The sequence below is a fragment of the Xyrauchen texanus genome, chromosome 3 (assembly GCF_025860055.1).
Source record: "Xyrauchen texanus isolate HMW12.3.18 chromosome 3, RBS_HiC_50CHRs, whole genome shotgun sequence".
Taxonomy (NCBI): Eukaryota; Metazoa; Chordata; class Actinopteri; order Cypriniformes; family Catostomidae; genus Xyrauchen; species Xyrauchen texanus.
In genome coordinates, this window is record NC_068278.1 from 59,726,414 (window position 1) to 59,740,052 (window position 13,639).

Consider the following 13,639-nt stretch of genomic DNA (forward strand, 5'->3'; position numbering starts at 1 on the left):
ATTTGCGCCGCTTAAATACCCGTATGTCCGGGGGCGGGACATGCAAATACTGGTTGCCAACTCTCATTGGCCTTTTTTCATAGTCCAGAGGTGAATATCGGCGCTCAAGAGAGACCCCTAGTGTCGCTTCTCCGACACAACGTGGAGAGAGCGACAGAAGGGGAACGTCCGGTTTAGGACAACAGAGATTCGGCCTTTTAAATATTCCTCGCCGTTTTAGCGCCAACCAAAGTCCGATTCCCACCAAATTTTGCACATTTCTTCATAATCACATGTTGCATATGTGTACATATGAAAGACGTGATAGCGCCTCCTGGTGGCACATTTTCCCCCAAATTTTGCACAGACTTCAAGAGTTTAATCCATTTCAGTCAAATTGGCCACACCCACTACATCTGTTTTGGCGTCCCGTTGGGGAGTTCAATCTTTTTTGGTAATTTTTGCTAATGGGACTCCAGAAATGACAGTATTTTTACACTGGTTTGGTTCCGACCGAGTGAAAGGACAAGGACTAGTTCGAAAAAATCTAATTTTGCAACACGTGTTTCATGACGGAAACAAACTTTAATTGCCATTTTGAGCCAAGGATTCCAATGATATAAACACTTGTAACATGTGACCAACGGTTCAGGAGTTATGTCCCAAAACGCGTTTTCCTTGGTTATAGCGCCCCCCCATTGACCAATCGGGACGAGCCCATGCGCCTGAGTAGTGACCACTAGTACTACCATCCCACCAAATGTCATGTCTCTTGGCCAAACGGTTTGGTCTCCACGATCAGTTTTAGTGCCAAATTATAACAAAAGTGAAACCTTCCATGTTCTAAAACTGTCATTATAATTGGGAAATTCCCAAGAGAACTCGTGAACAGTTCCAGTTGTTTTCCGGGTTTTAGGAACTACAACTCCAAACCAAGAGATCGACTTTATACCACCAACGCCGTTGAGAGAGCTTGTGTAGAACATTCCTTTAACACCTGATCTAAGATCAGTTCTCTCTATAAAGGCTTGCATAAGTAACTGTGGAAAGAAACAACAAACCTGTCCCTGGATCAGTTGATAAGGGCACATGAAGATAAAGAATAAGAGACCAACATGAAGTAAACAGAACACACTGAACACAGAACAGATGTGAATGTTTAACATGTAACATACTAAAAACACATGTATGTCGTGTTAGAACATGCCTGACTTTCAATATGCATTTTAATAACATATAAAGTTTATGAATATCATGTTTACCTGATTACCGGCTGCTTTCTTCTTGTTTATTTGATTGCTTCTCTGTTGAGCACTGAGGAGAAATAGAAGATTAAACATAAGATGAGGAAACACTTCCTGTATCAAAGGTCATGCATCCGAATGCAGTATTCATGTGTTGTGACACTTTTTAACCCTCTTCTGGTATTCGGTCATTTTTGACAGTAATACATTTTCCTCGTTTAATACAAATGGGATCCTTTATCAGAGCAAGACTTGGTGACTTTGAGCTTGATTCGATAAGTCTAAAGGGTCATAAAACAAATAGCGACACCTTTGGTATTCACGGTTAAAACTGATGACCATTAAAAATTAACGGGAAAGAAAAAAAGAGCCATTTCTTATCTGTCTTTTTGATCAATATATCATCTGCAATGCAGAAAAAACTGTCAGAAATTACAGGGTGAGACTCTAAAACATCCTCAGTGCAAAACATACACACACACACACATATTAAGGGCTGAGATGATAACACGCTCACAATGTAGAACACACACACACACACACACAATGTAGAACACACACACACACTCACAATGTAGAACACACACACACACTCACAATGTAGAACACACACACACAGTCACAATGTAGAACACACACACACACACACAATGTAGAACACACACACACACTCACAATGTAGAACACACACACACACACAATGTAGAACACACACACACACACACAATGTAGAACACACACACACACAATGTAGAACACACACACACACACAATGTAGAACACACACACACACACAATGTAGAACACACACACACACACACACACACACAATGTAGAACACACACACACACACACACAATGTAGAACACAAACACACACTCACAATGTAGAACACACACACACACTCACAATGTAGAACACACACACACAGTCACAATGTAGAACACACACACACTCACAATGTAGAACACAAACACACACACAATGTAGAACACACACACACAGTCACAATGTAGAACACAAACACACTCACAATGTAGAACACAAACACACACACAATGTAGAACACACACACACACACAATGTAGAACACACACACACACACAATGTAGAACACACACACACACACAATGTAGAACACAAACACACACACAATGTAGAACACAAACACACACACAATGTAGAACACACACACTCACAATGTAGAACACACACACACACACAAACACACACATTTACAAAATAAACTTTTATTGTAGAAAGTTTGAAATGTCTAAATGTTTCCTCTGATTCTTGCTTTATCCTCTAATTGAATTTGCATTAATTTCTGTTTCTTGATGTTCCTGTTCTGAATTTATTTTGAGTTATTAAATCTTTATGTTTGAAATAAATTATTGGCAGAAAAATGTTTATTCTGTGTCTTCTCTTTTGGGGCTTTTCCACTGCGCGGTACAGCTCGACTCGACTCGCTTTTGGGTTCTCCACTGTGGATAGTACCTGGTACCTGATACTTTGTTTAGTACCACCTCTGTTGAGGTTTCAAGCGAGCCGAGCCGATACTAAACGGGACGTCAAAATCCTGCAGATCACTGATTGGTCAGAGAGAATCGTCACTACCAGCGTCACTGGATTTGCGACCCTCTAGTTTTAAAGTTAGCAACAGCGATAGCAGCATCATTTGTTCACGCGACATTCGAATTGTAATTGGAAGTGGTTCGACCAAATGGACTATCTAGACCGCCGAGCAATGGCACGGAGAGTGTGCTGGACTCACGGCGTTGTTGGAGTCCATGATGGAGGATGGGACGTTTTGTTACGTTAACTCGATACTCTGCTTGAAAGCTTCACTTTATTCAGTTGAGCAGCTACTGGAAACTTCTAAAACAAACAGACCAATTTAACTGTTACACTCGTGTAAAATCACCATCAACACCTGCTTTATGCAGCACAATGAGCTAGCAGCTAACAGCTAGCGCTCGTGTTATTGTTTATTGTTTTGTGTCGCGTTTAAGATGATGTCACGGCAGTAGAGGCGGCGCAACTATGACGATCAGCCTATAATCCCGCCCATGTTGAGGCGGCACTGAACAGCAGTGGAGATGCAAGCTCAGAAAAGTAAAGCGTGTTGAGTTGAGTCGAGTCGAACCGTAACGTGCAGCGGAAAAGTGCCAAACGTAACACCATGGTCAGGTCTGATCGCAGCATAATGACATTAACTGCAAAAACTGACCGAATTTATGTCACATTCTCATATTTTCTAAGTGTGAGTTCTGATTTTCTCTTAATATGCTTATTTGCATATGCAAATTACTAGTTACATTTTTAAATTTGCATATAAATGGGGGGCGGGGTTACACTTACACATCTGACCATAGGAGGATTAAAAAACATCAACAAAACTACACAAGGTCAAAGAAAATACCAACAATAACACATTCAGATGCACTTGCATTGAGGAGAAACGTGGTTTGGGTCCATTTTCAATTATTGGCTAATTTCTTTTTTTATGTTTAACATAAAAGTTGAGAAGCACGATTGTAGAGCGAACAAACATGACTCACTTGGCAAATCCGATGAAGTCTTCATGGTTGGTGTTCATGTACGCCAGCTCGATGTCAATCAACAGCAACACCTGATGAACCATGAACTTAATTAGCACTTCACCTCAACAGCTGCGTAGAACAAGTGATTCAATACAGCACAAACACGCTGTGATGTCACCTGATCTTTCGTGCGACTCTCACGGTCGCGGATGTGCTGCGTGACGATTCGCTCCATTTCTTCTCTCAGCATGGGATACTGCGCCAGCTGGGACGAAATCACACGGGTTTGTGTGTACAGCAGAAACATACAACTCACACACACCGAGTTTGCAACAGGTCACTTGGTAAACAGGTTCGTTTTACTTGTTACATTTGCAGCGACTGTCAAAGGAAGCCATTTATAAGACCTGTTGCAAAGTCTGTGAAATCACAATTGTTTTTGTTACAGTGTTTAGATCATCAAACACATTTAACAACATATTGCAATATATATTTATGCATATACTGAGACAAGCTCATATACAGAACGAGTTAATCATGGATGTATGACAGTTACATGGCGAGAAATTTCAATGCATCGCTGTAATTGAAATAGTGGTGACATCGTCGAACTCTCCTGCACCCTTTAGATTTACAACGTCCTGTAATTTAGCCAAATGCCGACAGAAGCGTTGATATTCTGCTCTTCCTGATTAATATGGCTAATAAATGCACTCAACTTTCATACAATTCAGTGTCTTATTGTATTTGATAGTACTGATGCATTGGAACTTGAAGCAAGAGTAGAATCAAACTTCATTTACAACGAATATACAGTGGCACGAACAAGTATGTGAACCCTTTTAATCTTCATCTAAGTTACAATAATGAACGAACACAATCTTTTCACAAAAAGCATTCAAATATTTTGAGTTAGTTATTCGCAAAAAGCATCTGCTGACATGGACCGTAAGAGATCTCAGAAGACCTGCGATCAAGAACTGTTGCTTTGCATGGAGCTGCAAAGGGTTAAAGTTATCTTGAAGAGTTTAAATATTCATCTGTCCACAGTTAGACAAACTGTCTATAAATGGAGGTGATTTAGTACTATAGGTACTCTCACTAGAAGTGGCTGTTAGATATTCATCTGTCCACAGTGAGACAAACTGTCTATAAATGGAGATGATTTAGTACTATAGGTACTCTCACTAGAAGTGGCCGTTAGATATTCATCTGTCCACAGTTAGACAAACTGTCTATAAATGGAGATGATTTAGTACTATAGGTACTCTCACTAGAAGTGGCTGTTAGATATTCATCTGTCCACAGTTAGACAAACTGTCTATAAATGGAGATGATTTAGTACTATAGGTACTCTCACTAGAAGTGGCTGTTAGATATTCATCTGTCCACAGTTAGACAAACGGTCTATAAATGGAGATGATTTAGTACTATAGGTACTCTCACTAGAAGTGGCCGTTAGATATTCATCTGTCCACAGTTAGACAAACTGTCTATAAATGGAGATGATTTAGTACTATAGGTACTCTCTCTAGAAGTGTCCGTTAGATATTCATCTGTCCACAGTTAGACAAACAGTCTATAAATGGAGATGATTTAGTACTATAGGTACTCTCACTAGAAGTGGCCGTTAGATATTCATCTGTCCACAGTTAGACAAACTGTCTATAAATGGAGATGATTTAGTACTATACGTACTCTCTCTGGAAGTGGCCGTTAGATATTCATCTGTCCACAGTTAGACAAACTGTCTATAAATGGAGATGATTTAGTACTATAGGTACTCTCTCTAGAAGTGGCCGTCCAGCCAAGATGACTCAAAGGACACACCGCAGAATGATCATTGAGGTAATAATGAACCCTAGAGTGACAGATAAAGACTAAAAGGAATCATTGGAACTGGTTAACATCTCTGTTCATGAGCCTACTATACAGAAAATATTAAACAGATATGGTGTTCATGGCAGGACATCATGAAGGAAGCCGCTGCAAATGTGTGTATTTTAACTTGTTCCACAGAACTGTGAATGTTTAATGGGATGTGTTCAATAAAGACATGAAAGATTATAATTTGTTTATCTATACTTGTGACTTTAATGAAGATGAGATCACATTTTATGAGCAATTAATGCAGAAAACCAGCTAATTCCAAAGGGTTCACATACTTTTTCTGTAAATGCAATGATGGGCGTCATGCCATGTAAACAACACATGGGTGGAAATAAAGGACGAAATTAGCGTTCTAGAGGAGACGGACATACAAGCAGACTAAACATGCACTGACGTGAAGATTACTTAGAATAAAGGGAGGAGAAGAGGTGAGAAAATAAGAGCAGTCCTCCTGTGGATTCACATTCACTAACAATTCAACCTTGAGAGGAATTCTCACTACTTCTTACTGCATATAATGGCTAGTTTTATACGCTACTTTAACATCTTTTGTGATACTGTCAAATGAAATCATCATTAACAAACATTTTCATTTTGGGGTCAACTCTTCCTTTAAATTCTGTGGCTGGGCGGAGGGGCGGGCGGGTCGTAATTCCACACACCCGGCCCCTAATCAGGCTAATCAAGCCTCAGAGAGGGATAAACGCCGACTAGAGACGGCAGTGCGACAGAGAGAGAGATTTACGGACAGCTGTCCGACACCTGTGTATGTGTTTGTCTTTTTGGTTCAGTTATATATTAAACTATTAATTATATCATCAAGCCGGTTCTCGCCTCCTCCTTTCCATTAATCCCTTTACACTGGTGCCAAAACCCGGGAAGGAGAAGGGATGCCACGTAGTGGAGTTCTCAGCGCTACCATCCACCCCGAAGGAGCAGCCGCGGCCATCCGCCGGGGACGGAGGAGCCCGGCCGCATGGAAGCGGAGGGACAGCCGCCGACCGCGAGGGGAGGAGGGAGGGGAGGAGGGGCTCCCAACCAACCGCCTGGAGCGGTTACCGCTGCCAGGGGCGGGGGAGACCCCTACCGTCCACCAAAAACGCAGCGGGGCATTCTGTCCACCAGGGGCCAGAGAACTGCCTCCGATCCGCCCGGGGAGGTGCGACTATCATCCATTAGAGGCTGGAGGAGTGGCCGAGGACCAATCTACGGCGTATCGGAGAACCAGCGAGTAAGTGTTTTTTTTCTCTCTCTCTCTCTCTCTCCTCTCTCTCTTCCACTGCTGCTCCGCGTTGGCCTTTCCCTCTCTTTTTTTATGTTTGTTAATTTGGCTAATTAGCCCTCGAGAGGGATAAAAGCCAACTGGAGACAGCAGTGCGACTGAGAGAGAGATTTGTGGGCAGCTGTCCGACACCTTTGTTTTATATTAAACTATTATTTATATCGTCAAGTCGGTTCTCGCCTCCTCCTTTCCATTAACCTCTTTACAACCAAATTTTTGTGTTTGACTGTTTTGCAGCCACCACAAAAGGCAAATGTCTTCAGATATTAGTTCTATTGGATCGGGGTTCAGAATGATAAAATGATGAGAGGAGACTGAGGTATGGTCTGGTATGGTCTGCTGGCGTAGGAAGATCTTCCAGCAGTACATATTAGTTATTTCATCACTTATTCCATGAATGTCAAACAGATGAGACGAACCACAATAAAACTAAAGCACACGGATCAGACAGAAAAAACAATGAAGCAATCGAGAGAACGCAAAAAGGACGAAACGGAAGAGCATGCTTTGTTAAAAAACACAAAACAAATCGGGGAGTTTGGAATAATGTTTAATTAGCTATGTTTGTATCTCTATAGAACACATATATTTAGTAAAGGAATGAAATTAACACAGACAGAGTGATAAGGATAGACCGATAGTTGCTGGACATATTTTACGATTCATAGATCTGTCCTATATTTTACATACGTCATCCCGATATAAATTTAGCATGATGAACAAATCTCTGGCGTTTAACATGTACTACATTACACCTTCAGTTTATCCTCAATTACAGCAGACAAAATCAAGCAAACGTCTAAACTTCACAGGAAATGATGTCATAAACATGCACCAACACAATCGCACACTGCAAGCGGAACGGTGAGAAGAGATTTACACAGAGATCGGCCAGAATGACAAGATTTAGAGAGAGAAGGAAGAAGACGAGAGAGAAACTGAGCAGTAAACCAGCTCTAACTCGGAATGGCAACTAGCGCATTTCTCAGAAAACCGCTGCATTCTTATGCAGTCCAAATAGGGGCGGCTGTGGCTCAGGTGGTAGAGCGGGTCGGCTACTAATCGCAGGGTTGGTGGTTTGATTCCCGGCCCACATGGCTCCACGTGCCGAAGTGTCCTTGGGCATTGGACACTGAACCCCGAGTTGCTCCCAATGGCAGGCTAGCACCTTGCATAGCAGCTCTGCCGCCATTGGTGTGTGAATTTGGATGGGTGATTGGGACACAGTGTAAAGCGCTTTGGTAACCTCTAAGTGGAGGTTAGCAAAAGGCCAATTATGGTCTGAATTATGCGTCCGCATGCTGGACGAAGCTGAGCTACAAGCGCATTATTGATGTCTGTTAGTAAGACCAGTCGGACTACATTTTATTGTTTAGCATATTGTTAGCGTATGTACTGCATTTGATGAAGAACGCACTTCTTGGCCGATAAAATGTAGGTGAGTAGTATGAATACATTCCTCAGCATACTTCATCTGGGAATGTGGGCATTGTCCCGTGATCCGAATATACTGTATATGACGTAATGACCACAAAAACAATCTACTCTGGTTTTGTTAAACAAGCACCATTTAACTACAAGAAATTGCTTTCTAGACATATACTTCAGCACTTACAGTTGAAAAGAGCTGTCAGACTGCGACATTTTTTTAAAGTAGGGAAGTATACATATTCAGATGCAGCCACTAGTTTTAGTCCGACTGGAATCAAACTTCTAACCCTTCCGTGGTTTTAACGATCAAGTCTTTCCTTTGAACCTACATTGTCAAATTAACAAATTTTTTAATTACAAGAATATTGTAATTAAAAAGTTTCCAAAGCTTGTAATAAAGGCTCTGTTTTTATCTTTCACCTTCTATCACAACATATAGATCTGAAACACAAGAGACACCCCAAAAAATGCAGCTTCAAAACTATTGTAATAAAAAAGTTTCAAAAGTTTGTAATAAAGGCTCTGTTTGCTCGATCTCTAACTTTTAGTCTTTGATCATTTCACCAGATGGCAGCAAACACTAGAATTTTTTTCTCTCTTTCACCTTCTATTACAACATACAGATCTGAACAGCAGGGGGTGCCACAACATGGTCTGTGACTCCACCCATAGAAATCTAGTCTTTTTGGGAAGCCCCGCCTTTTCCCCATGTTTTGTGGAATATCTCGGCCTCTGAATGGACTACACACGTGATCTTAGTGTCGATGATTTGTTTATAATATTTTGTTTGCTGAACTGCATTTTTGTCTGGACATTTGAGACATAACCGTGGATTATTTACCCAGACAACCTGAGAGACATGTAAAAATAGACTCATTTTGTAGAAAACAACCTAAGGTATGAGCTGATAGTTTGTGGCTATTTGGGATCGAAGCAGTCATGACAAGTTTATTATATTTCTTTTGTAGTCATTCAAAATGTCTATTTCTAGTTCATCCTGGATTAACTGCAGAAGTTCACATCGACACATTTGTCCTTTGTTAATTGGCTGATGAAGGGTTTTATTGGCAATTAAATGATAGTCTATGTATTCCATTATAAGAGTGTAGTCCATCAATAGACTGAGGTGATGCAGGTAGAGATCAATGATGAGCATCGCAGTTCAACCGGCAGGTCATTTCGGTGAGGTTCGGAGAGGTCTGTCCTAGGTTCAGGAAGTGGCATATGAAGTATCCCATGTCTTATGGTTGGAGCTGGCATCAGTTCATCCTCTGAAGTCCATCATAATAGACTGAAGTGATGTCTGGCTGGCACCGGCTGCGTTTAGATGTCATCACTCAGTGACACGTAGCAGTGGAGTACAACACCAAGCTGGACCAGAGCTGGATCCAGAGTTATAGAACATTATCAATGTTTCTGGTTCCGGCAGACCCAACTAAAGAAGCCTAATTGTGGGTTGGAGGATAAATTACAGACCTGGGCCCCAGTTAGTCAAATACTATCACTATTTAATCTATGAGCCAAATTACTAGAGAGGAGAGCAGAACCTGCCCTGGATGGATGGAGTCCATCTCTCTTTAGCAGGTCAGGTCTACCCCAAAAACTCTTCCAATTGTCTATAAACCCTATTTTATTATCCAGACACCACACAGACATCCAGCCATTCAGTGACACTAATCTAATATAAACCTCATCACCACGATGAGCAGGGAGGGGGCCAGAGCATATTACTGTGTCTGATATCGTTTTTGCAAGCTCTTTAACATTATCACTAGTGATCTCCTACTGGCGAAGCCAGAAATCGTTAGTGCCGACATGAATAACAATTTTAGAAAATCTATGTTTAGCGTTAGCCAGTACTTGTAAATTTGATCTGATGTCAGATGCTCGAGCCCCAGAAATGCATTTAACAATGGTGGCTGGATTCTCTATTTCCACATTCCTTACAATAGAATCACCAATTATTAAGGCTCTTTCAACATGATTCTCAGTGGGTGTATCACTGAGTGGGGAGAATTGATTGGAAACCCTAACAGGAACGGAAGAGTGGTGAGTGAGTATGCCACTGAGACGTCACCCAAACACCCTGCTGAGGGGGCTCTACAGCCGGAAGCAAAGTGTGTGTTGCTTGCTGTACTACCCCCATCTGAAACAGAATCTACCAGCTTCTCTTTCTCACTGACTTGCAAAACGGATGCGTGTCTCTAACTCATTAACCTTCTCTGTCAGCTTGACTAATTCCTTACATTTATCACATGTGAATCCCTCACTGCTGACAGAAGAAGCTATAGTAAACATGTGGCATGTAATGCAGGAAGCAATAACATGAGCGGATGCCATGACTTACTGCAATTGATTAGTGTTGCTGGTTGTTCCCGAGCAGCGAGAGTTTGAGATCGATGTGAATCCCTCACGCAATTGTTTGTTGTTATATTGATAAGCAGTGCGGGTGCATGCAGTTTAATCATGCTAAAAATAGAAAGCGAATGCACACTGAAAAATGCAAGTAGTCGAATCAAAGAGAAAAATGCGGGGGTAAAAACCGGATGTGCACTGAAAAATGGCAGCGATTAAAGATTAAAAGCTGAAAACAGATAGATAAGTGATGCTAAAAAAGCTAGCAGGCTACAAACACCGACTCGAGCTAGGCGCCAGCAGCAAGAGGCGACTTCTAACAAAAGCACAAACGCAGCTGTGTATTAGCACCAATACAGCACATTACAAATAACAGTTCTAGAGTCTACTATACGGAACACATTAAACAGGCATGTTGTCCATGGCAGGACGTTATGAAGGTAGCCGCTGCATTTCTGCATGTATGAACTTTTTCAAATGTTTGCTGCCCCCTAGAGGAACGATTTAAGACCATAATTAGGGAAATAGAGCAAACTGAGCCTTTGTTACAAGCTTTTGAAACTGAAGATTAAAAAATTGCCAGGTTCAGAATACCTCTGTGGAGGGTGTCATGAAGTTTCAAGCCGAAAACTTCAAACACAGAAAATCAGTGTTAAATATTCAAATAAGCCCATGGAAAGGTTAAAGTGCATGTAAACATACTGCACACTGTGGCCGTGAAAAAGAAACTATTGGGTTGTAGAATGCAGTTCCAACTTTCATAAATATCTGAACTCTTTAGCTGCAGTGGGAACGTGGCCAAAGTGGAGTGTTTCCTACAATATAACTGCATTCATGACTACAGCTGTTGATTTCTTTGTTAGTTTGCTGTAAAGTCCAGCCATCGGTCTATCCCTAAATTTAAAATAGACGAGGACGAACGAAGATTTTGTTTCGCTTTACCTTCTCACTACATTTGCGAATAGTGGAGGTGAGTTCGTTCACAACCATATCTATACATTTGAGGCACGGTCCGTTTAGCTTTTGGATCTGCTTTTTCACTATGGCCTCAAAGGCAAGGTCAGGGGTGAACAGGCCCGTCCTGCAGAGGAAGTCATGAGAGAGAGAGAGAGAGAGAGAGAGAGAGAGAGAGGGCCACACAAAGATGTGGAAGGAAACAGGAAGAGGAAAATGACAGATAGATACAGGAAGTAGAAGGTCATGGGTTGGAGGGGCACAGAGGAAACAGAGAAAATTGAGACATTTGGTTTCTCCTCAAGCCATTCAACAGAGGGTTCGAGCCGAAGCCCCTCTCAGAGAGACGTCAGCCCACCCGTCTAACAGCCAATCAGCTTTGAGACATAAGCTTCTAAAAACACTGCAGTGCAAACCAAAGGCAGTCGAGGAACTACAAACATTTCCGAAAATGCCAGTAATGTGCAAGACACCTTCATCTGACCCCCCAATCCTCAACCTGGTGTATTGATGGTCCCACTGGTCATGCGGTGTATTTCCAGTTTCCGTAAGAGAAACCCCATCGATATCTCCGAGACAAAGAGTTCCTAAACAGGAGCGTTGACTGCCGTTAGTTTCACTCCCGCGTCTCCACAAACTTCCGTCTCTAAAGTTGGAGAGTTTGGACACCGAGGTCTACCACTGGTCTGTTAATCAATTGGCTATACTAGTCTATCAGCACCAAACCAGTATAAACCAGCCTGTACTGGTCTATGCTGGTCTTTATACAGTAGCTGGTTTGGAGAACAAAGCAAAACTACGTCATTACTGAGTCTGTGAATCTCTGATCTAACAGTGAAACCTCAGTATCCGCAACCCTCTTCACAGGACGCTAATGCTGCCATTCCACCCAGAACCCCTCTGTCTAAAGCTGCAGGCACACACACAACATAAACACCCTGCAATCCCGGTCAGAGATGGGTAACAGCACTAGTTTGGGTTGGTTAACCCTCCACCAGGCCTTTACCTTCTTGGTACACTGCCTAACAGTATTGACAAGCTCAGAAATGACCATGTCCACACATTTCTGGCACGGCTCTTTAATCTTGGAGATCTGCCGTTTCACTATGGTCTCAAAGGCCATGTCAGGAGTGAAGAGGCCGGTTCTGCCCGGCAGAGAATGAACGGAAAACGTCAACAGAGGGGGAGAGAAAGAAAAAAAGAGATTGGGTGGGAAAAAAAGAGTGTTAATCCAAAACAATCCCTCCCACCCAACCAATAAAACAAGAAGGATACGAAAGTAAATTAAAGAAAATAAATGTTCTTCTGAAGCGGAGCTCAGCTGTGTACAGTTTGTACTCGCACACATTAAGTTAGTTTAGCTCTATTGATAGGATTTGGGTCATAATGTTGATTTGTTTATCATTTTGACTGAAAAATTGTGCTTGCACAGGGTGAGAAAATAAACATTAAAATACCATTTCAAATGCCACAAGATTTACAGTTCACCCGAAAATGAAAACCCAGTCGTCATTTACTCTAGGGATGCACCGATACCACTTTTCAAATCTCAGTATTGGCCGATCCAGATCCGATAACATTGTTGTTGTTTTTCATAATCAGTATAGAATAACACCTCACTGTGTGGAACTAATTAGGGGTGCTCGTTTTGTATGTAAAGAAACACAAGCCTATTTTAACCTCATGCGACCCCACGTACACATGCGTGGACTTTGTGTTTTGGCTTCGATATATGCAATATAATTTAAATGAATAAAAACGGACCTGTCATTTAAACTGGCTAATCCAAACTTCTGCCGCACCGAGTCATGTGACACAACAACATGACATTGATTTCAGTGAAGCACTTCTACGGGTGCAGAGCCAACAAAAGTGCCTCTGGTAAGAAATCTCTTTACGTTGTTTCATTGTAACCTGTTTGGCTGTAAAGAGAAGAGTCTCTAGTTTCATTTCATATGCCA

General features: G+C 41.7%; 1 protein-coding gene across 2 annotated transcripts in view; it reads right to left on the minus strand.

Moving 5' to 3' along the window:
- Positions 1 to 13,639, minus strand: part of LOC127625690 (dynamin-1) — a 92,751-nt gene that overhangs the window by 55,313 nt on the left and 23,799 nt on the right. For both annotated transcript variants that reach the window (XM_052101028.1, XM_052101038.1), the window contains exons 10-13: positions 12,685 to 12,823; positions 3,945 to 4,031; positions 3,785 to 3,855; positions 1,242 to 1,293 (exon numbers count right to left, since the gene is read on the minus strand). In XM_052101028.1, the coding sequence (XP_051956988.1) occupies positions 1,242 to 1,293; positions 3,785 to 3,855; positions 3,945 to 4,031; positions 12,685 to 12,823 (349 nt within the window). The remainder of the gene's footprint in view (positions 1 to 1,241; positions 1,294 to 3,784; positions 3,856 to 3,944; positions 4,032 to 12,684; positions 12,824 to 13,639) is intronic.